Source organism: Aphelocoma coerulescens, chromosome 19 (genome assembly GCF_041296385.1).
Source record: "Aphelocoma coerulescens isolate FSJ_1873_10779 chromosome 19, UR_Acoe_1.0, whole genome shotgun sequence".
Classification (NCBI taxonomy): Eukaryota; Metazoa; Chordata; class Aves; order Passeriformes; family Corvidae; genus Aphelocoma; species Aphelocoma coerulescens.
Window position 1 is genome coordinate 11,090,687 of NC_091032.1, and position 23,608 is coordinate 11,114,294.

At 39.8% G+C, this 23,608-nt stretch overlaps 1 protein-coding gene across 5 annotated transcripts in view; it reads left to right on the top strand.

Annotated features, from left to right (window-relative positions):
• Nucleotides 1-23,608, top strand: part of PITPNM3 (PITPNM family member 3) — a 57,744-nt gene that overhangs the window by 2,125 nt on the left and 32,011 nt on the right. For 3 of the 5 annotated variants that reach the window (XM_069033127.1, XM_069033125.1, XM_069033126.1), the window contains exons 2-3: nt 7,668-7,763; nt 15,956-16,063. In XM_069033127.1, coding sequence (XP_068889228.1) covers nt 7,703-7,763; nt 15,956-16,063 — 169 coding nt within the window. In that variant the 5' untranslated portion in view covers nt 7,668-7,702. Of the gene's footprint in view, nt 1-6,830; nt 6,858-7,667; nt 7,764-15,955; nt 16,064-23,608 lie in introns of those variants that run through there. The other 2 variants (XM_069033128.1, XM_069033129.1) reach the window with 2 other exon arrangements.

Sequence of the window (23,608 nt, forward strand, 5' to 3'; positions counted from 1 at the left end):
CAGGTGAAGGCCTAACTGCTACGACTGAATGGTCAGTATGTGACACTCGCCTGGCGTTCGGTGCCAGGTCTGGACACAGCTTTACAGCAGCGTGGCAATATTAAAGCTAAACCTAAAAGAGGGTTTTTTTCCAGCACTGGTTATTTCTTTTACTCCCCCAAAGTAAGCATGGATTGGTGGCAGCCCAGAGATGTAATACTCAGGAACATGAGAGCATCAATAATTTCAGAGGATGCAAATACAGAATTGAACTAAATGGTTTTTTTCTGTCTTTGGAAGATGAAGAAGTAATCCAATGGGGGAAAAGTCTCATTTTTTTTCTCTGGCATTAGTTTGCAATCCTTTTAAGTTTGATAAGAAAATAAGGGAGCATTGCTTTTGCTTTCTGTGATACGTGAGTAACACAGCCTGCATACATAGCTTGCATATTCAAACACAGTTTTGGACAGGAATTTTAAAGCATGGTACTTGTCTTGGATGTGATTTCACTGACAAACTATGTATTTTGATACAAGCTTTGTGATGTTGTCACTACTTATTGCAAAGAAAAGTAAGAGTAGACCATTCACAAAGGACGTCTGGAAGAAACTATCTGCTCTAGGTGTAGGGAAAATGTGTTGCTTTTATAGCAACACATATTTGAGCCTACCGAGTTTATCAATGTGAGCTGCAATATGCACAATTATAAAAAATTGCATCTATTTTGCTTGTATTACCCTACCTTGCAGCCCCTGCCAGTGCTGTAGCCTTACCTCAGATAGAAAGGAAGACCAAAATTGTACTGAAAATGTGCGGTTTGGTCACTGTTGAATGACAGGTGTGCTTGTAAAGGGCTTTTAGACATGGTCCACGCTTGACTCGTTTGAGTAGCCAGATCTCACCTAGTGAACTCCAGATCTTAAGCACTTGAAGTAGTCCCTGCACGGAAATGCTTGGGCATTTGCAAGAGTCTAGATTGTAAAACCACACAGAGACAATTGCAGATCACTACCTGACATGTCCCTGTGGGAGTTGTAGGGTATCTGCTCTTCATCTCCAGCTTCATTTTTAATAGAGCACAGTGACTCAAAAATGCCAGAATCTCTGCACTATGAAAGTAGAGACTTTCAATGTGTTGCAGGCAGTCCACCTACAGTCCTTGCAGGAAAAGGTTAGAGAATATTCATATCTTCTGTGGTTTTGGGGAGTAAGTTTGGAGGAGGTGATGACACTGCTGAGAGGGAGGGTGAAGTTAATTTCTGCTGTGGGGAAGCTGGCATCTGAAACATCAAGAAACAGCTCTGGGAGATGTACCATGTTTACAGGAAAGTTCGATCTAGGTTTTGAAGTCTGAACAGTCATGTTAAACTTCTTCTCTCTCTTCCTCCACCTCACTAGTAATCCTGTGAAGTGCAAGACTGCAAATGTCACTGGTACCTTAAAATAGGGGCTTAAAGGCCTGCATGGCTTAGTTTCTCAATTTGTTTCCTGTACTCAATATTCAAATACATGCCTATCCTTACCAACTGGCAGTGGAGGGATGTACAGAGTAGACAACCAGGGATTTCTCACTGTGAAGTTGCTGTGAGATGAAAGACACTGAATGAGGAATGGGAGAGAGGAGTTGGTTGTGTTGGGCACTTCTGACCACAGTGGCATCTGGACTGTTCCATCAGTTAGATCTTTCACTTCTTGACAAGAGAACCTGCAATTTATGTGGACTTTTTTCTGTCTGTAACTATATCTGGCTTTGTCAGCTCTGCATTTTGACAAGAGAACTTGACATCTTGACTTGATCTTCCACTTTTTTCTTCCCCATCCCCTTTGGCCTTTTTTGTTCTCTCCCTCTTGCCTCCCACTGTTATTTTTCTCCCTCTCCCCCTTTAGCCTCACAGTTTTGTAGGCCTCCTTCATCAGCCCCTTCCACTTGCAGTGTGTTTCATTTCAGCTTCAACTGATTTCATTTCAGTTCCGGTCTCTGCTGCAGATTCATTCCATAATTTTGGATGAGCTCTGTGTGGCCCTGCTATAAGTGATGGCATATATGGTCCATATTTTTTGGTGGTCAGTGTGTAGGCAAGGACTTCTTCTGATCAGCATCTCCCTCTGTCTTGTATGTATTCCTGAGTCTTAGGAGTGCCTCCAGTAGTTAAATTCACATCCTTGTAACAATTTTACATTTTCCAAATAGGAAATAAAACATAACTAGAAAATAATAGTGGGTGAACTTGGCCTCCAGTGAGTCTTAACTGCACAGTCACTAGGTAACACTGTGTGGGTAGCTGAGTTAAATCACTTAATGGGTAGGCAAGAAGCATCTGAAACCGGCAAAACAGAAAGAAGTATTATGCAACAGCAGTCAGTAGCAATAGCAAAGGTCATTCCTCCTACCCAGCATCTCTATCCAAATGGAAAAATGACTTGTGCTTTTTGATTTTATTAGGAAAACTGCCCCTGAATTCAAAATGGTACACTTCTAAAACAAGTTTTGACAAGTGGAAATGTTTTAATCTTTGCAATAAAGTCTATTTTTTATTATTTTTTAACTGAGATTAATTCAACACTCAATATTTGACTATGTAAAAGACTGAGTTTCCAGTATCTATGAGAACATTGTGTGCTGTTTCATCTCTACCTAGGTGTCGTGGTAGTATTCAGGAGTGGTTTTTTTTATGATTGCTTGTTGTCTGGCATGTGCTTACCTCTAGGCTTGATTGGAAATTGGAAAATGTTTGTTACCAAGCAAAAGATGTAGAAAAAGGCTGGGCCTGCTGCAAAGCTTGAAATCTGTGATAGTATGATGGTGAAGTGAATAATATTTAATTAGTTTTACAGTAAAGCCCACTGCTGTACTTGCATCCAATGAAAACTGCTGCTCTTATCCCAAGCTGCTTGAATGCATTTTCCTGGCAGCTCTGATGTGAGCACACCTGAGCTGGGATGGCCTCTGGAACCAGCCTGTAATGCTGCCAGTACACAAGGGGATGGTATGACTGGCATTTGGGTCATCCTGCTTACTTTCCGTCTGTCCTGTTTGCCTGACAAGGTAGCCAGTGATACGTGCATTGGTAAGGAGAAGAGGGAGATGTGGAGTGACTCTTACGGTGATGCTTCTGGACTGAGCCTACTGTGCTGCTACTCTGCCCTCACAGTATGTTTTAGGAATGAAATCACTGCTCTTTCATTCCCAAAGTGTATGTGCTGGTACTGCTCGTGAAGTGCTTCTGTAAACAGTGATGCAATGACTCCAGTAATGGTTTTGTTTTTCTGTTGCAGTAAGTGTTTTTAAAAGCTATTTCAAAATGAGGAGAAGGCAGAACCAGTGACGAAAGGTAACATGGCTGTGGTTTCACAGCAGGGCTAGGCTTACTTCCTGCTGCATTTGAAAATTAATTTTCTGCTCATTAGATCCAGTAGCAGATTCAATCCCTGTGTCTTGGCAAAGTGTGCTTCCACTAGAGGGCATCATTTCCACAGGAAAATGTTCCTTCCTTTTTCCAGGAGATACTCCTGTGCTCCTCACGTTTAACCTCCAGGTGTTTGGCACCTAAGGACCTGGGGTCTGTAGTGTACGGTGTTGCTTTGTGCTGTCAGAATTGATGCCGGTTACTGGAATGGAAATGGAAAGTACATGCCTTTTCTTTCTCCTGACGTGGTATGCATTTTAAATATGATCTTTGCCTAACAAGTGCAGCATTAGCTATGCAGTTTTCAGAGGAAAACCTTTGTTTCTTAAAGTGTTTTTCAGAGCCTCTTCAGCCTTACTTCACTTCTTACATGTCCTTCTGTTTCCATTTCCTTAGTCCTGAGAATGTTGGCTACAGACCAGTAGGGTCACTTTAGTTCCTCTTGTGTTTTTCTTTTTTTTTTTCTCTTTTAGAATCACCCTCGTATCACATGGAATGAAATGTGCTCATGCACTGCTTAAACATCATATCATTGCTAGTTTGATAAAAAAAAAGAGGCACCTTGGAAACAATTTGGGTTTATGTCTCCTGATCAGAGGAAGCTGGAGCTGATTCGTCTCTTATGTATACTTTCCAACTGCTGTTGATTTCTTATGGAACTATGGTAAAACGAGCTCTGCTGGTGTTTGTGGGTCAAAGTGGAATTGGCATTTTCCATGGCTGTTCTGCTCCTTAGGTCTATTTGTGGAATATATCAGAGATTGCGTCATTTTAGTGGGTTGTTCCTTCTCTGAATGGACAGCATTAGAAGCTGCTGCTATGTGAGTGGGAACTGTTCCTTCTGCTGTTTGCTGGAATTATGTACAGTCACTAAAGACCAAGGATGAAATTTGCCTCGCATTTGAATTAGGATGACGTGTACAGAGGTGCAGTCTGACTTGCCTTCAACCGGAAGTGCGAGTGTTGCATAACAGAACATGGAACTATTTCTGTAGCAATTTTTAAGTCAAATGAGATCCTGACTATTTTGCTGCCTATCACAAGATATTGTAGCTGATTGTTTCTGTGGCTCTTCCCCTTATGGAAGCTGTTGTGCAGGGTATAGGTTTCAGTTGTGATCCTTAGTTGTACATTGCAGGGGTAAGGAAATCAATATCTAACAAGAGTAAATTGGCTAATGAATATATTCATTATTTTGTAAATCTAAAAATATTACTTTAACTGATTGCTTTTCACAAACATTCAAAAGTGACTTTGCTTTTAATTAGCCTTTTACACACTGACTGCTACTGTGAGGTTGGGGCATATTGTGAAGTATAGTGAATCACAGACCCAGATCTAGTATATTGATGATGCGTGTGTATATGTATTATGGAATGGTATACATGTGGGAATACTGCTTTCTGTAGGTCCTACAAGAGTTGTCTTCAGGTGGATATGATAGCATCAGCCACAGAAAAAACTAAAATGTGAACAAAATTTGTGCAGGGAAAATTAGGAGAGTGCTTTCCAACATTGAGTTTTACTCATGCATCACAGCACCTCCTCACATGTCACCCAGATCACTGATGCAGCAAAGTACCAGTGAAATTCCAGCTGTTCTTCGTTGAAGAAAAAAATCAAGACTTTTTTTAATGAGGAAAATCCCTGATTGTAATCTTAATTACAATTAATTACAGTTAGTGCTGGCCTAACTAGAGCATTCAGCTTCTGTTCATAATGCTGCAATGATGGCTCTGCTCTTGTCTTCTCCCTAGCTTTTACGGTGGTTCTGTGCTCAGGGAAAGTCTCTTCCAGCTCCCTCTGTGACAGGTTGACTGTCACAACCTGCAGTTCTGAGCAGAGAGAACAGGTTAGATAGGAAACTTCTGCTTCTTCTAGAAGAAAAGCACCTGTGCGTTTCTATGGGCTCTCCATCTGCCTCTTGGAAATGTTACTGTTGTATCCTACTGTCCGTCTGTCGTGCTGCCCCAACAGCTTACGGGGAACTACTGTATGTACTTCCAGTGCAACTATTATGACTTGCAAATTGGTCATGCAGTGTTCAAAGCATTTCTACGTGCTTTCCCCTTCTATGATCAGAAATTGTGATCCTGAACAACTGAAATGAAAGTTGCTACCCTGGGTGCAAAAATTGCTGAAATCTGGCTGCTAAGAGTCAGCTGACTGATCTTATAAAGAGTAGGTTCACTGCCATAGAGGCATAAAATGTCATTACCGAGGAGCTCGCCTGTGTTGTGAAGTAGGGCTGGTCTTTTCATTCTCTGAAGCAAAATTATAAAATAAAATATGCGGCAGTTGACAGTGTAAATCAAGTCAGTGAGTCCAGGTAATGCCAGTGTCTAATAAAATCAAGAAATGTTAATAGAGTCCTCTGAAGGTGCCTGATGCTAATCTGCTGGCACAGAAGGAAGCAGACTCAATAGCACCAATGTATTAGGGCAATGCAATGCAGTCCAGCCAGCAAATCAATCTAGATGTAGAGAGCTGTTGCAGTGAGCTTTACACAGATTTGTGCTGCTGACTGTGGTTATGTTTAAGCTGCTTCTAAATGTAGAAGCATTCCCAGTGCAATATAATAAAACTGATGCTCCCAAGAACTTTTCTCATGGCCAGAATTTATGCCTGGATATTTGTGACTCTTTCCCCTGCCCTCCCTTCACATTCTACATCAAACTCCAAGGTCCCTAGAACCATGACTTTTTTTGTGGGGTGAGTACTTCTACTGATTTTCAGCCAGGCTAGTGGCAGTTCTTCTCCAGGGAATTGCTCTTTACTTTGGAGTACTTTGGAAGTTTTTACAATTTCTTATTTGTATAGCCTCCTCCCTCCTTTTGTTCTCCCTCTCTCCCTCCCTCCCTTCCTCCTTCTGTCCAACCCTCCATACACCACTCCAGTATTTTTGTGGTGCCTCCCATCTTGTGCTTTTGAAATTTTGAAATGCCTTCTCTTCCAAGCATTGACCCAATGCAGACTTTTTGTCATTAGAAGTTCAGAATAGTGTTCTTTCTACCACTATTTTGATGACTATAGTGATACATTTTAGGATAGATATGAATCTGAATGGAGGGACTCCATCAGCTGCCAGATATCACTGGACAGATTCCCAATACATGCTGTACTCTTGAAATGAATACTGACTCCTTAATAAGTATTTTTTTAAACCATATTAAAATGCTATTAATTGATTATTATTTTTACTCACATCTTGGCCAGCTAAAATCTGCTTCTTCTTACCACCCTTCACTTATATTTCTGATTAATTCAGCTATAGGTGGAGTAAATGAAGAACAAAAGGCTGTGACCTAGAGGCATGTTTTCTCCAGAATAATACAGAAGGATGCATCCTCTGTTTGAGTTGCTCTTTTACTACTGAGAGAAGAATGTTTTTGTGGCGAGGGGCTCAGGATATTAGAATCAGGTCTGATGTCGTCATTTGCAAAAATGAATAAAACGAAGGACACTGTTCTGGTGGGTAATGAGTGTCCTTTCTACAATAGTGTTGTTAAGGGTATGGTGGATTTGATCCCTGGTCCTCCACTGACTGTGGGGAGACTTTGTTGTTAATATAAGGAATATATTCCGCTACTGCTTTCTAGTGTTGGGTTGCTCAGATGCAAGGAGAATTCAGGTATTTAGACAAGTCTGGTTTACTAACTACAAATTAGTTTGAGTATGATAATCTATAAGGACCATCTAAGGTGTCATGACTATATCTGTTACTGTACCTATTCTAATGTGGTTTTGCCTTCATCTTCAAATGGCAAGCTTCAAATAAAAGCCCCAGGCTCCAGCACAGCAAAGCCCTCTGGTGAAAGCAGTTCACTGAGTGAGAATTGAGTAGCTTGTCTGCAAATCTGTGAGCCAAATAAGACGGCACTTCTTTTAGGAGTTAAATTGAATTTAAGTGGGAGCTACTGCTATGTCCTGGGGAAATGCTGCTGTATGTCTTAGAAACAATGTGCAGTTTGAGTGTTGGAATGGAACAGCCAGATAAATTCAACAGGAAAGAATTTATCTTTTGAGGTCACTGCATTAGCTGAAAGTGATGAAGGCTTATCTTTAACATGAACTTGTTTTAATCACTTTGGTTAAGTGGAAGTATTTTTTTTTGCCATCCTGAGAGCTCTGGCTGGCTTACAGTTGAGATTAAAGTGTGCATGATGACCATCCTCCTGAGGGGCATACACAAACTGTTCATTAATGTGTTGGGTCGGGGTTTTTCTCTGGAGCAGAGGTGAGCATTCCCTCGTGTTAATGTGAGTCTCCTTGTATTTCCAGCTGGCCCGTGCCAATTTGGTGACGCTCAGCGGCATATGCAGAATGTTCTCAGAGACTCTGTAGAGAGCTCCGATGATGAATTCTTCGATGCACGAGGTAAGTACACATTTTTGTTCTCCCCTCTCCATTCTTTCCCCCAATTTTGAAACAAGTAGCTAACCTCCTTTGTGGATGAACTGACAACATTGTCCTCATCAGACAAAACATCCATCAATTCTTCTATCCAGGATTTGTGGATGGACCTAAATTTACAGGAGTTTGGTGAGGTGCTGGGGTGGATGAGCGAGCTGCCCTGAACTGAGTCTAGTGTCGGAAGCAGCAAGACACCACCAGCGCGGACCTCATGGGGTCTCTTGGGCCCAGGTCCTTCCCAGGTCAGACAGTGTATGATGTTACAATGGGAGTGCTCTTGTTCGCAGTTCCTGAGGAAGGCCATGAGCATCCATGTTACTGATGGCCAGCTTTTAAGACCAATGTCTTAGGTTTTCCACTCTATAAAAACTTTCACTGGAGGGACTGGGACCTCTGCTTGTTCAAGGAACAATATTCAAATGCTTCTGGATTTAATCACAGGGTATTCTGACTTGGAAGGGACCCACAAGGATAATTGAGTCCAACTCCTAAGTGAATGGCCCATATGGGGATCAAACCCGTGACTCTAACCAGCTGAGGTAACTGAAGCATTCCCTACATCATCTGAGACTCTGAATCTTGACATGATCAGTAACATGCCGAGTTTTGAAGTGGGAGAAGAATCTGTAGGTTGTGTGCATACACAATCTCCCTCCTCCAGTGGGAGACTGGGGCTCTGGTTTTGGTTCTGTTTAGGGGTTTTTTTTTATATAGGGATGCTGAGGCATAAAGTCTGACTACATGTTATCTGGTGTCAGAAAGCCAGTTCATGCCTAGCCTGAAATCAGTTCAAATTTGCTCTTTTGAGCTGAGATTTAGCAGCCCTTCTCTACTTGAAGAGAGGTTTGAGAGCTTTCAGCTCTGCCTGTGTGCATGCACGAGTCTGTTTTTCAGAAAATACATTGCTGAACACTGATTGTTTTCTCCATGTTCTGAACCAAACAGCTGTCTTATCTGAAAGAGACTTATAGCACAAGGATGTTCCAGCTGTCTGCACAGATAGACGAAAGAAATATGGATGGTGTATAAGCTCATTTGTCTCTTTTAATCTTTATTGTCAGTTGGTAGGCACACAGACACTGCAGCTGGTGCTCAGATGATCTTTCATTATTATGGGAATGTAAATTGTCATAGATACAAAACTGATATGGGTGTGTAACTGAGATTTTGGGGGAGAAGGTGTGTGTGGCATGTATGTGTGGATACATATTTTGTTTGCTTTGTTACCGGTAAGAATGGCAGCTTGTTTTGTTTGTTTTGGAGGCAAACGCAAAATCTCCATTTATGGTGTAATTTCTCATGAAAATGCATGCCCTTGAAATACGTGTCAGTCTGTGGAAGTCTCTTCACCAAGAGAACTAGTCCCATGTGGACACTGGACTCTTTAGAGAGGCAGTATTAGGTAGTGGGTAAAAACCAGGTGGACTGTGGGTAGATGTGGGCTATTTTAGGGCACTGGTTTTTTGTGTCATATACAACTATTAATTTTATTTCTAGATTTTCATTTTTCCAGTGTTAAAACTATGAGAAATCTTTTCTGGCAGGTGAATGAAAATTGGAGTAGAATTTAAGAGGAAGCTGATAATGGTTGTTATTATTAAAGTACCTTGGAGGTGATTTCAGGCTTTTTGTGGCCTCCTGCAGAAGAAGCAAAGTTAACAGTTGATACCATGTTTGTGGTAAGATGCAGATGGTAGTATTGCTGTTCACAGGAGGTCCTGTCACCACCTTCTGACCTACTTTAAATTTGAATGTTCTCTGACCTCAGCAGTTACTCTGCATTTAGACTAGTCCAGCAGATGAGAATCTGACCTATCAGAAACATACCTTCTTTATAATTTCTTTATCTGTGCATTAGGCTTCTAATTTAGAATGTTAAGGGTTAGGGTTTTTTACTTCCTAAGTTTCTAACTAGCAGATGTTACAGTCAAATGCTCTCTGACACCTTTGCTAAAGATTCAAGTGGTGGCATGGAATATAGCTGTCTCCTTGTCCCGAGCTGAGTTTGATTAGCCTGCATAAGAACTTTTGTCATCAGTTTTGCCTTCTTACCTTGAGCCTTGTGGCACTGTCTTCTCTATCACTGTGTTCATATAAAGCTGAAGCCAATAAATACGTGGTATATATTTCAAGCCAGTCTCTGTGTGTTCTTTCTCAAGATTCTTATTCATTAAAGGAGGCTAGGCTAGCTCTTTGCTAATTAAGAGCTGTACTTAATTTGCTGAACTTTCCTCTCCTGAAATTAGATCTGTCTAATTTATTTAATTTTAAAATGCTCTGCTGTGCAACCTGAATATTGTTTGGAAATGCTGCCAATGAACTGAGGTGGAAGTTTGGGAGGTCTAAACACTCCTCAGCATGTTTGTGCTCTAAGGGATGTGATGTAAAATTCTGTTGTGCTCACCTGTCAAGGTGTGAGCATGCTGACTCTCATTCACTAAAGTATGTAAATTTTAAGAATAGGCTGTATTGCAAATAGCTTGTGAATGTCTTGATGTCAAGATATCTGTCTTCTGCTGCCTCAGTTTTTAGTGGGTGTCGTTCCCCCATCTCCCCTAGGTTAAACATCAATGGAAGGCACTTCTGTAAGCAGGTTATTTTCCATGTGATACATTCATTGCTGATGATAAGGAGTTTACCATTCCTTTGGAAAAGACCAAAGTGCTTGATGTTGCAGTAGTCCTCCTGCATCTCTGGCTTAGAGTAGCTCTTGCTTCTGGTGTTTATAGTATATTATACCAATGAACCTCATGCATAGTCTTCCATCACCTCTGCTTAAAGGATTTTCCAAGAGACAAATACAGGTATTACAGTTTCCAGATACTTCTATGCAAACTGTATATAACAGTCTTCTAAACCTTTCTGCTCATAATTTTTTTTTAGCTGTTGCCTAAAGCAGGTCAATCATGTATATTCTTAGTTACAGATGCTCAGCTATGCCATGACGTTTGTCAGATGGCAGGTCTCATGCTGGAATTGCGTTGTTCCATAGAAGACATTGTCATAGCATGACAATACCATTTTCAGTATTTTGATGCTTCCAAAATTTATTTAAAATACTTTGATTGTTGATCAGTGCAAAGTCCTATGGGTTTATCCAGCATGTCTTCACTTCTGGCAATTGTGGTATGTTTCTTGTTCTGCTCAGTGCAGATGGCAAAACTAATGTATAGGCAGTAAGTTATTACTGCACCAGATTAACACAATGCTTCACCAATGTGAGGAAAGTTATCCTTTTCTTGGAGTTCATGCATGTTAATCATCCCTATCAAATTAATCCCTATCAAATTAAAATCAAAGTCAGCATTTGACTGCTTAAGTACTGTAAATTTGAGGTGTGTCATTTGAAGGAGATTTCTTAAATCTAATTTTTTCAGCATACCCAGGCTCTGAAAATGAGGAATACAGAAAATTATGTGCAATCAGAATTGGAAAGATTTGGGGAAAAAGGAAGACAAAATCTGTTCAAAAATGTTTCCATTTCTAATGCTGTCCATTATGTATGTATAATATTTTATGTATTATATCTTAAATGTATTTTGGAGAAATGTTGTGGTACTCATAGTTTATGAGCACAGAATGCTGTGTGTAAAGTATATTGTGTGGTAGGCTTTCCTTAAATACTTACATTTTAATGTCAAAAGTAGTCTATGTAGTCTGAAATGCTTGTAATGATAGTCGCTATCATTTTTATAATGGTTACTTGAAATAAAATGTCACTGCTATGTAAAGATAATGAACAACATCTGTTACTGAGCTGTTAATCCCCTAATAACAGACTTCTAGTGAGAGATAATAATACCTGATAAATTACTTGTGTGGATCAAAATTAAATGTTCACTGGAGACATCTAAGCATGAAGAGAATGAGAGATGGTGATCTGTTCCCACTGGGTATTCAATGAGAATAGGATACCCAGATTGTTTAAGCTGCATTTAAATCTTAAGCTTTAGTGAGTGGAAGAGTTGGAAATAGAAAAGAAATATAGCCTATGCTGATTTTCCTCTACACTGCCTTTGTGCTTTGCGATGTTCTACCGCATGCTTAAAATACCTGTCATGATGATTTCAGCAATGTTTCCAAATTCCGTGTGAAGCTGGAGTTGTAACTTTGAGCACCAAATCATACTTCAGGTTTTTTCTCCAAAAAGAGAACCAAAATGATGATGTGTCAGACATTTTAGATGATGTCGTTTTCTTTGATGTGAATAGATCAAAACTGTGATTAGATTCTGTCTTTGGGAGTATGATCACTTACTGTGCTTGATGGAATATTCTTTTGAATCATCAAGATCCATTGTTCAATAATGCTTTGAAAGGTCAGTTTGATGGCTGCATTTTTGGAGTTGGTGAGGCATGCATTGTAGACTGAGAACAAGAAATGCACTTGGAATTTGCTGGACATAGTCCATATTGAGTTGGCACAAGTATTTCCAAGTTTAGATTACTTGATAGCTACTTGCAAAGATGCTCTTCAAATCAAGTTTTGTTTAGATAGGCTTTCATTTCTTCGTATCCTGTCACTGGTCACCAGAGAGCTATCAGCACCTCCCTCTCCATGGCCCAGCCTGAAGAAGTTGCAGACTGCAATGAGGTCTCCTCCCAGTCTTCTCTTCTCCCAGCTGAACAAACCAAAGGACCTCAATCATTCCTCATTAATCTTGTCTTGAGGCCTTTCAGCATTTTGGTTGTCCTCCTCTGGATGCTCTCTAATAGCTTTAGATCTTTCTTGTATTATGGCACCCAAAACTAGACACAGGGACTCGAGGTGGGGCTGCGTCAGAGCAGAGCGGGACAGTCGCCTTCCGTCAGCTGGCTGGGGTTGCTGTGCCTGATGCACCCCAGGACACTGGTGGCCCTTTTGTTTGCCAGGATGCACTGTTGACTCGTATTCGATTTGCCATCAACCTGAACCCTCAGATCGCTTTCTGCAGGGCTTCTCTTCAGCCTTTTCTCCCCCAGTTTGTAGGTATAACCAGGATTACCCCATCCCAGGTGCAGAATCCAGCACTTGCACGTGCTAAATTTCACATGGCTGGTGATTGCCCAGCTCTGTGGTCTATTCAGATCTCTCTGCAAGGCCTTGCTACCTTTGAGGCAGTCCATAGTCCTCCTAATTTAGGAAATCTCTGGTTTCTCCCAAACAGCCTTTCAGAAATAAGTGTATAAATGTCAGGAAAATAAATGTACACACAAACATAAATACTAGCAAAAGAGGCAGAAGGCATTTCTGCACTCAGAAGCTTTCTTGGTCATAAGAGAACTTGTGCCTTTGGTAGAGGAAAACACGTGCGTGGGCTGAAGTAATTTGCATTATCAGTAGATTAAATTTAGCCCCAAAGAAACAAGAGGAGTTTGTTTGTGCTGGAGTGAGGGAAACCTGTCCAGGAGAGAGACTGTGGCTTTCACCACCTAAAAATGAGGTAGCTTGTTACCCTTCTTCTGTCACATTTTCTGCAGTGTTTCTTACAAAATTTCTCACCCATTCTCTGGTACTTATACAGGGTGCTTCATCAATGTTTGATATTCTTGGCAGCTGCACAGTGCAGCTGGAGTTGAGTACTGTGGAGTTTCTTCATGAGAGAATCTGGAAGCTATCCCACATCTACCCATGTGTAATTTGTACTTCATAGACAGTCTGAAGTAGGAAACAGTGGGCACAGCAGTGGGCACCGTTAAAACACGACAATAGTGAGCTGCTTTTGTATTCTGAAAAACAGCTGGGGTCAAATCTCAGTTTCTCAAACAAAGAAGTTTCTGGCTCACAGCCTTGTAAACAGAGAATCAAGCACCTGTGTTTGAGATGAAGCAGCTGTACATGTTTTGACTGTTGATTCATCTGTCATGGCTAACTGCTTAATTTAGTGAAATCCATACAGAAAGGGAGAAGTAATATTTTACTGTTTAATGTTGTAATATAAATATATGTTATATTTGCTTTCCTTTGTTTCTTGCTTTCTATGTGGCAGGCCATAAGTTAGACAGGAATTTTACAGTGTCAACATGTAAAATGATATTTGGTGCAGGAAATGACCTTATAATTTAACTGCAACATACCTCTGATCACAGAAGATGAAAATTACAGCTGAGTACATTATCACAAAATTGTCAGAATATGAAATTCCACAGTTAACTAGCATTTTTCCTCAGATTTGAAAAGCTGCTCAAAGAAGCTTGCACATTCCCATTTGGCCATTTTATCAGACTTCCACAACAGACAGGCAAACACCCCCATACAGATCTCCCCACATACCTGCCCCACAGCCTTTAAGCTGAAAAAAAATCTTCCATAACACAGCCCTGGAGGCACATGTCTCTCAGTTGTTTTCAGTTCTTTTCATTGGTCTTCGTGCCTGCTGTACACACCTGCCAGTGTAAAGGGCCATCGGCTATGCTGCTGCTGCTGCTGCTGCTGCTGCTGCTGCTTGGTCTTCCACTGCCAACACTGGAATTTGCTCAAGAAGAACAAAGCAGGAAAACAAAATGTACAGAAGAGAACCATTACTGCCCATTTTTATCTATGGATGAAATGTTACACCTGTCAGCCAAACACTCACCATTAGGCCTTAAGGAGGTCCTGAGGGCTGTGTTTGTTCTATGCTGCTGCTAATTTGAACACTTTTCCATCTGTATGTGCAACTACACTGAAGGGCTGGTGTGAGGCTCAGGGGGGCAAGACACTTCTTGTTACTTCCAGTTGGCAGGAGGAACAGCAGTGAGGACTAAGCACAAAACATCACTGAAAATACCCATCATAGTCAGATTGACTGTAAAACCACTCGTGGAGGGAGGGAGGAAAGAGACCAAAACCACCGTGGCTCCTTCCCTTCCTCCTTATAGAACTTCAAATAAATCAGCCTTTGAGAGAAAGTGACAAAAAACCTAAGCAAAATGCTGTGCTAAGTGGTTGATTCTCTCTGTCTCGGAGCAGCTGAGATTGCATCAGGTGTCAGGGGTCTTTGCTGGATCCACCTTCTCTGATAAATCTGATAAATAACCTTTATCCTTGTTTGTTTGTAAAAGGCATGGCATACGGACAGAAAAGATATGGTGGTGACTATGAAGTGATTTATACAGTCCTTTATGCAGATCCATCTTTCTCTTTCTCCAGTACCAAGATCTCTCTAAATGAGAGAGGTACATATGAAAGAACATAAATTTTTATATCATTTAGAGGCCTACTGAAAGGTAGGTATTTGAAAATGATTATTTTAGCCAGAAATGTCCTGACTAAATTATTCTGTGTTTACTCCCATATTAGAGCCATTCTCTCTACAAAAGGCAGTAAGAGAGGACAGAATTTGACCCATTCTCTGAATCTGCATTAACAAGTAAAGAACTGTTATTTCTTATTTTACTTTTTTTTTTTTTTTCCTGTGTGCTCACCCTAGGTACAAAGACCATTTTGGGCTGTATGCAGCCAGACTGAAGTGCTTTTAGTAAATTTATTCAGAAAGGATTAATGCACCCTTCTTGCTAAATAGTTGTTAAATTGAAGGAAAAGATTTTCCTACAGCTTCTAGGCCTGTTTGGTTTTGGTTTGTTTTTTTACAAAAGAGAGTGAATATCTATCTGCAGGTTGTGTTTTGTGCTTTCCTACCCTGCTCCCTGGATGGGATCTCAATAAAAGAGATGGTTCTCTGTGCTGTGAGCTTGGTTCCATTCCATTATGTCTGTGTGTCCCTAGATGAAAATGTAGTTTTATGTAGCACAGGTGGCTTTGATAAAAGGGGAAAAAATATTCTTGAAAAGTCTTGAACTGGTCTGTGTGTCCACGCTTCCCTCTGCTCTGCCTTCTGAATGTTCTTAAAACAAAACAAAAAAAAATTTTAAAAAACAAACCCAAAACCAACCAACCACTCAAACACTCAAGTGATTATTATAAACTTTGTTTTCAGTGACTGCTCAAGGCAAGAGAAAAAATTCAGACAGTCCTCTCTTTTCCATGTTTTTCCTGCACATAATCTGTGAAACATATAGGATCTCTAGATCATATGAGTAGGCAAGAAGCTTTCCTGGACAGTCCTGCATAACCTGTTATCTGTTCCCATTAGGAGCTCTAATGAGTGTTTATTTCTCTCTCAATTACTAGTTCTCACCCTGTGTTTTTTCTCTTGTTTGTCACAGTAATTTATTCTATTCTTTTTCCTGTCACAGAAGAGATGGTGGAAGGAAAAAGTGCTATTCTCATAGGCATGAGCCAGTGGAACTCAAATGACCTTGTTGAGCAGATAGAAACAATTGGGAAGCTTGAGGAAAATCAAGGTAATGTTTAGCTTGTATTACCTATTTCTTTAGAGTCAACAAGAACATCTGACTACTGAAGCAATTCATTTTTAGATACTATGTAAATGCTCTACGGAAGTAATCTAATTTTACAGCATCCCATAGTTAAAAGATTAACATGGATATCTAAGTAGCATTTTAGTGCTGAGAAATTAATTGCAACGATCTCTTTCAGGAGAAAACTTTGTCAGACCAGGTAATACAAATTTATTGGCTTCAGTGGGAAGTCAGTGTTGGACTCAGCTGAACAACTATGACATAGATTACAATACTAAAACTTACTTTTTCTTGTATTCAATGTGTGAGAGACTTCTTGTTGTCACCGGGTTATTTTGCTCCTTAAAGTCAACGAATCTTTATCTGGAATTTCTATGGAGACGCATACTTTCAGGTATTTGGGGCCATTTATATATAAATATATATGTAACTATGTACCAATGAAAGGAGTGGGAAATGGGCACTGATACACCAGTAAGAATCTGGGACTTAGGGTGAAGGCCTAAGCACATCATAGTTATGCATTTAAATTCACTCCTGGTGCAAAGTATTCTGTCCATTACATGAAAGGAAATTGCATGTACTCACCACTAGGAACAAATTCAGACTGGTGGATTTCAGTCCTCCAGCTATCTTGAGATCATATCCTTACCTTAAATATATATTGTTAGTGTTTCTATGGTTGAAGTTATTGTTGGTTTGTTTTTGTATAGTGCAAGTGCAGTGAAGGTAAGTTGAGGTAAGGTGAAGAAGACTTTTTGTACACTTTGAATTTAGTATATGCTTTATATTGCATTACTTAAGTTTTTTATGGTGGGAAATGAGATTACTGTACATGTTAACTTGTAAACCAGGCAAATACTTTTTACAGAAAAAAACGTCATTCAATTCAAGCTAGTAATCTTAAATTCAAGCATGTAAACATAAATCTATGTCAGCATTTTAAAGGGTGAAATCCTGAGGAAAAATGCTGGAGTATGCATTATCCATGAGGTCAAGACACATTTGTTTGAGACCAAACCTGCATAAGACTTCAAATAAGGTCACGTGAATACTAGGGTTGTCCTCTCTCCCTCAGTTGCTATCTCTTGTTATACTGGTCTTTTGTAAATGTGGGCTTGAGAGCTGGAACATACCATTTCTTATTTCTTTTCTCTCACACGTGCAAATTAAAATATGAGAGAATCCAGAAACGTCTCAAGTGGATGAAGAACCACAGAGCTCCATAGGGAGATAATAAATGCTTGCCAGTGCAGTTGGAGTTTATCTGTACTGTTATGATTCAATCTCCGTATATGGCCAGCAGACTTTTCAGCTCTTCAGCCTTCATTTTGTCACCTCTTTCCCCCCGTTCCCTCAGTTCAGTTTATTTTTTTAAAGAGTAGAAGAACTGCAGCTGCCAAGGAATGGCCAGTGCAGCTCAAGGCCAGGATACCTTGCCTTTGCCAGCTGAGCAGTGTCACACATCCATGGACATGAACCAGCTTTAATTTACACTGAACAGCAGTGACAAAAAGGTTGCAGCTTTAGTAGATCAGACTGCCCTTCCTGAGCTGGTAACTTCCACGCTAGGGAATTTTATTTACTTCTGCCTTCCTAACTGGTGAGCAGAAGCAGTTGGTATTTTCTGGGTCATTAACATAGGCAGAACTACTGTATTACTTCGTGCAAGCTACATTGCAACATCAGACCTCTTTTTTTGGTCACATCTAATAAAATATGCAAGCTTGGAAGTTTTTCTTGTCTTGAGCTTCTGGTTTTTTCTGTGACTGTTTGGTTTTCTGCCTGTCCTCAGTGAACCGACCACTGTTGCTGGACAGCTCTGATTCTTGGCCATTTTACCAGAAATTATAGGACAGGTTATATTTCATTACAATTGGTGAATATCCCAGAACCAAGTTTGCAAAGCCAAGATTTCAGAATTTAGCAAATGCCAAACTTGAGATCTTAATGTGATCTTCATCAATTTCCTTTGTCTATTTGCCCCAACGCACTAGTTTTAATTACTTAGTAGTGTGATAGGAATGGATTGTATATGTCAGGTTTGCTTATGGTCCTCGACATGAGTAGCAAGAGAGGTTTTGTCTTTAATGATGGTGGGAGACGTCTTGAAGGAAAGTTTGTCTAGCAGTGAAGAGAAAGTGCTTGTACGTCTTTCTTGTCTGTGGATAGCTTTTTCATAAAAAAGCTTCCTGTAGAAATTCAGAGAGATGTGAAGATGATCTTCAGAAACATAGATGAATGAGTGAGTAGGAAGGTTGAAATGGTTGGTTTAGATTATGCATTAAAATCACAGTAACAAGATATTTGCAGTAATGTGAGTTTGTGGTGTAGTTGTGGGAAAACAGGTAATTGGCATGTTTTTGTTTGGGTATTTCTTTTAAGGAAGAGAAATATACATCTTTGTAATATGTGACCGAGTTAAATAACATCTGAAACTTGGTGTGTACAATCTTACAATCTCTTTTTTTTTTTTTTGACTGTGCATTCTTGCACGACTCATGGTTCTCAGGAGCACGTAATTTCTGTCTTTCACTAGAAGATGTACTTAATCATAGAGTGATTTGTGTTGGAAAGGACCTTAAAGACCATCTTGTTCCAACTCCTTGTCATGGGCATGAACACCTTCCACTATCCCAAGTTGCTTCAAGCCCCCTCCAACCTGTGCTTGAATACTTCCAGGGATGGGGCAGCTACAGTTTCTCTGGGCAACCTGTGCCAGTGCCTCAGCACCCTCAGAGGCATTAATTTCTTCCTAATGTCCAAACTAAACCTACTTTCAGTTTAAAGCCATTCTCTCTTGTCCTACCACTGCATGCCCACTGGCCTGCTGAAGGGAAAAATCAACCAGGCTATTATTCAAGGCCACAAGTCCTGCCAGAAGTGGGCTCCTTTTCTCTGGGCGCCGGGTCACAACATTTGTCACAATGTTTCCCTCTGCATCCAGTAAAGGATGGAGATTCTCCTTGGCCCTCTTTTTATGGCTGACATATTTGTAAAAAAGCATTTAATGTTGTCTTTTATAGCAGTAGTTTGAAGACTAAGTTCTAGTTCAGCTTTTGCCCTTGCAATTTTCTCCCTGTGTAACCTCACAACAGCCCTGTAGTCCTCCCCAGTTGCTTGCCCCTTCTTTCAAAGGTGATGCACTCTCTTTTTTCCCCTGAGTTCAAGCCAAAGCTCTCTGATCAGCCAGGCTGGTCATCTTCTTTGCCAGCTCAGCCTGCGCTTTCCAAAATGTAAATACTACAGAAACCCACACATGCACACACAAAAAAAGTGAAACAGGCAAAGCCCTAATGAATCTTGACTGTTTCCTTGTTTTAAAACCTAATTTATTTAAAAAAAAAGAAAAAGGCTGTATTTGGTATTTTTGTAGAAAATAAACAAGCAAGCAAACAAATAACAATGTAATTTCTGTAATAAAGCTTGCCACAAATGATGACTATTTATTTAATACACCCTAATTAATTTTAAGAGCCATTAGTCAATTTTGTCAGCAACATGCTACTATTTTACTCTGCAAGTCCAGTTAATTGAATTAAAATGCTTCAAATTAGGATGAATTCTCAGGTATATTGACAAAATACGATTTAATTTTTAGTTGTTTAAAACATAACTGACTGTAAAATGCCTGTGAAATTCACTTTTCCTGTGCTTCATATGCCACACATACAGACTGATGGATTGCTTTACTGGTTACCAGCAAAATACATGGACATGATCAGCTTTCACAACTGGAAATTTTCATATCAGGTGAGTGAACGGCCTTTCTTAGTCCCATTGCACAAGAGTAGGTTACACAGATCTTTTCATCTTTTACCAAATTGATTGTCTATCTGGAAAGTAGTGCTGACAGGAATATTGCTTTCTTTCTGGGAGTCATTTGAATTGCTGATTTAGATCAAATTTATTCTTCGTATCCAGCCCGCTACAAGATAGTGGATAGAGCTGGGAGATGCTACTGTTGTGCAAGTTGTAGTTGGTCTGTGTATGGAAACCTGCAAGTCTTTCCCTTTCTGCACCACCTAGGATTGAGCTTTTCAATTTCTACTGATTTTTTTTTTTAATAACAAGCTTTGTGTTTCTCAGTGGACTATAAAATGCTGTTGAATTCACGACATGCACTATGACTCCCCACTACTCTATCTGCTCTTTGTAGCTTCCCTTTAAAAAAATATTTCCTGAGATTTTAAATGCAATAAATGCATCACTGAGTGATTTTTTGGTTGGTTGGTTTTTTTGTTCTCTAATATAGTATCTTTTGGATCTCGTTTTCTAGAGTAAGGGGAAAAAAAGGCTGGTTTATTTGTGCAGCAGCCAGTTTCTAGGAGTGTCAGGAACAATTTCTTGTTGATTGCTTCAACTGCTCTCTCTGTTCTCCTGTCATAATAGCCACAAGGCACTGAACAGAACTGAAAGATTAGAATAACGTTTTTGGTTAAGTTTGGTATACATCTGTGGAGTAAGCTAATTTATAAAATCATAGAATATCTCAAGTTGCAAGGGACTCATAAGGATCAAGTCCAACTCTCTGCTCCTAACAGGACTACCTAAAGCTAAACTATATGACTACATGGCAGGAGGTCGCAATTCATATTTTCTGTTGTCTTATGTGCACAAGGCTGCTAGAAAGACTTAACTTGATGACAGTGATTCTTCTGTTTAGAGAAGTTTTGGTTTTGTTTTGGGCAGACTGCACGAGGAGTAGCTTTTCAGAGTGCACTAAGCTCCCAGAAATTGTATTGGGCATTCCAGAGCATTAAGCATATATGAAAATGCCTTTGTCTTGTGCCAGACGTCTTGAATTTCTGGTTAGACCAAAGTAATGCATGAGGTAAGACAATACCAGTCAGAAGGGTAAGATATACTGACAGCTGCTGCAAAAATTTACCGTGACCTTGCCCTGTAGATGAAGGGAGAGATAAGAAAGCAAATGAGAAAGTAATTGCTATTTTATTACTTTGTAGGACAGAAACAGTTTTTAGTTTGTCTGTGGAACAGTATTGCTTTATCTTTCCATCAAATTAAGAGTCTAACTAGTCTGGTATTATGGAGAAACATTACTGTGAGAGAGAAGTAATTAATCAACTTCAGGAGATTTTTCTTCATCAAATATTCAACTGGATTGTTGCACAATAGGTACAAATCTTACATGTAAGAGGAAAGTTTAGCTACATCATTCTTCACGTTGATGTTTTTTCATAAGGAGAAAGACTGTAGGCTTTCTGAAAACCATCTATGGTTTCTTGTGAAATGAAATTAATCCCGGTTTAGGTCAATAATAAAGGCTGTACAGTGTTTAACCCCTCTGAGGGCTGCCTTGCCTAATTTTGTCCACAGTGAATGTTCTGTGTAAACAAACTGCTCTCTTCCTTCCCTCCAGCAGCATGTGATTTACCCCTCCTCGTCATGCCCTCCTGGAGTCACATAATTAATTAAACGGTGTTTTTACATAGCTGACTGTGATGTTTATGCTGCTATTAAATTTATTGCAATAGCATCTGCTGCTGCCTATTAGTATAAAGAGTGGCAAACAGAAAATTTGGCTTGGTGAACAGTAGAAGGGAAATATGGAAACTACAATAGTCATCAGCATTCCAAAATGCATCAGATTGCTCATATAAAGAACAGATTTTACTTCTAGCAGCAGGTTTTGGAGAGAAGCAGTGGATTGGACTTCTGCAAATGACTACTGTTAGCAGTTTATAGTAGGGCAGGTTACTACTGTTCTGCAACTGCTGTCATTTAATTTTGTGATGCTGTATGTTCTAGAATACAGCTCAGAAAATGCAAGCAAAATGGAGGAAGCTTAATCTACCTGCTAAGATATTTTTTACTGAGAGCTGAGTCCTGCTGCAGAGAGCATTGCTTTCCTTGCAGTCTCTCCCTTTTCATTTTTTAATCTGTATTAAGATCCGGTCCACATGCTGAAATCAGCATGTGTTCTTGCATCATTTTCACTGGGCCTAGAGTTTCCCTGGCTGCCATTCCCATGGAGAGGATCATACCATCTGTAGGTATATTGTCTCCTTTCCTTTCTCTCTGTTTTCCCAAGTTTGACATATCTATGCTCACACTGGTGTTGCATTTGCTACAGCATTTAAAAAAAAAAATTAACAAAACAGATTTTTCTGTTCAGAAGTTAATTTTCACAGTATTCTTGCTGAGGTGAAAGTCATGTTCTAAAGAGGAGCATCCATGTTGTTTGTTCCAGTGGTATGGTTATGTTGTTACACAAATTCAGATTATTAGAGCGTCATTACAGAAAGTCATGTATACCATAAAACTTGCTGGCGCCTTTTTGGCCAGTATTGCAAGATTGGATGTGTGAGGGAAGAAAGAAGAGAACAATTCCCCTGGTATCTCCTTGGTGCTGAGGCACATAACTCTGTTCTGCTGTGCTATCCTCTAACGCTGAACCCATTATTGATGTAATCCCAGGCGAGAGCAAAACAAGAGACAAGAATTGTACAAAATGCCCTCTGACATCTCAGGAGCACATGTGTGTGTAATGGCTACAGTCTACAAATCTAATGTATGTATATTGGCAGTGTACCACGGCATGACACTAAAGGTAACTTTGTGAATCTTATTTTTACCTGCAGCTGCTTACTCTGAAGAATACATAAGGTTATTTCTACTGGTTTTACCAATCTTTTGTGGGACAATAAGGTGGCTTCTATTCTGGTTTCAACACTGCCCAAAAAACACCTTCCTGATTTTTTTTTTAATTTTTTTTTTAGTAGCATGCAAGTAAGAGTACTTGCAGATCATCCTTCAGTTCTGGGACAGAGAAGTGGCATTTTTTTCAGAATCTGTTAAATATACTGTGTGATGAAAAATAAAGTAACTGTCTGTTTCTTAAAACTACCAAATAAAAATTAATTTTAGTTCTGTAGTGGACGTCTCTTCAGTATCTGTCGAGAGCTGTTCTTTTGTGATGTAGAGTTTCTATCTGCACAGCCATTCAAAGCTGCCACAGGAAGGAATTTTATTCATGAAACCCATTGTTTTTCATGTTGTAATTTGTGGAATCATGTATGCAAGCACTTCAGAAAGCTGGTCTGTGCTCTTGGCACGGAGGTCTGGTTTTTGCTTTTAGCTCTCACATTCCTGAGAACTTCACACATTGTTCCCAAGGGAGTGACTGATGGCTGCTTTGCCTCAGCAATGACTCTCTCTATGAGCTGTTGCAGTTAATACTTCTTCCCTGGTAAGCTTTCTTACCTGGAAAGCAGGTAACAGTTGTGACCCAACCTCTTTGGCAGAACAACAGTCTGTGAATTGTCCTGGAAAGGAACTGAAAATGAAAGATTATATGTGAAGTTTGGAAATAGCTAATTCAAATTATTTTCGTTCCTCAAAGGTGAGGTACAGCAGTGTACTGCAAGTACAGCTTGCACAAAGAGTGGACTAAAGGAGATTTCTTTGCTGTATATTAAAAGCCTGTCATTTTTTTCTGTTCTTTTTATTCCCTTCAAAACCAAATTGTCAACTGTGATAGTTGGAGCACCTGAAAAAATAGAG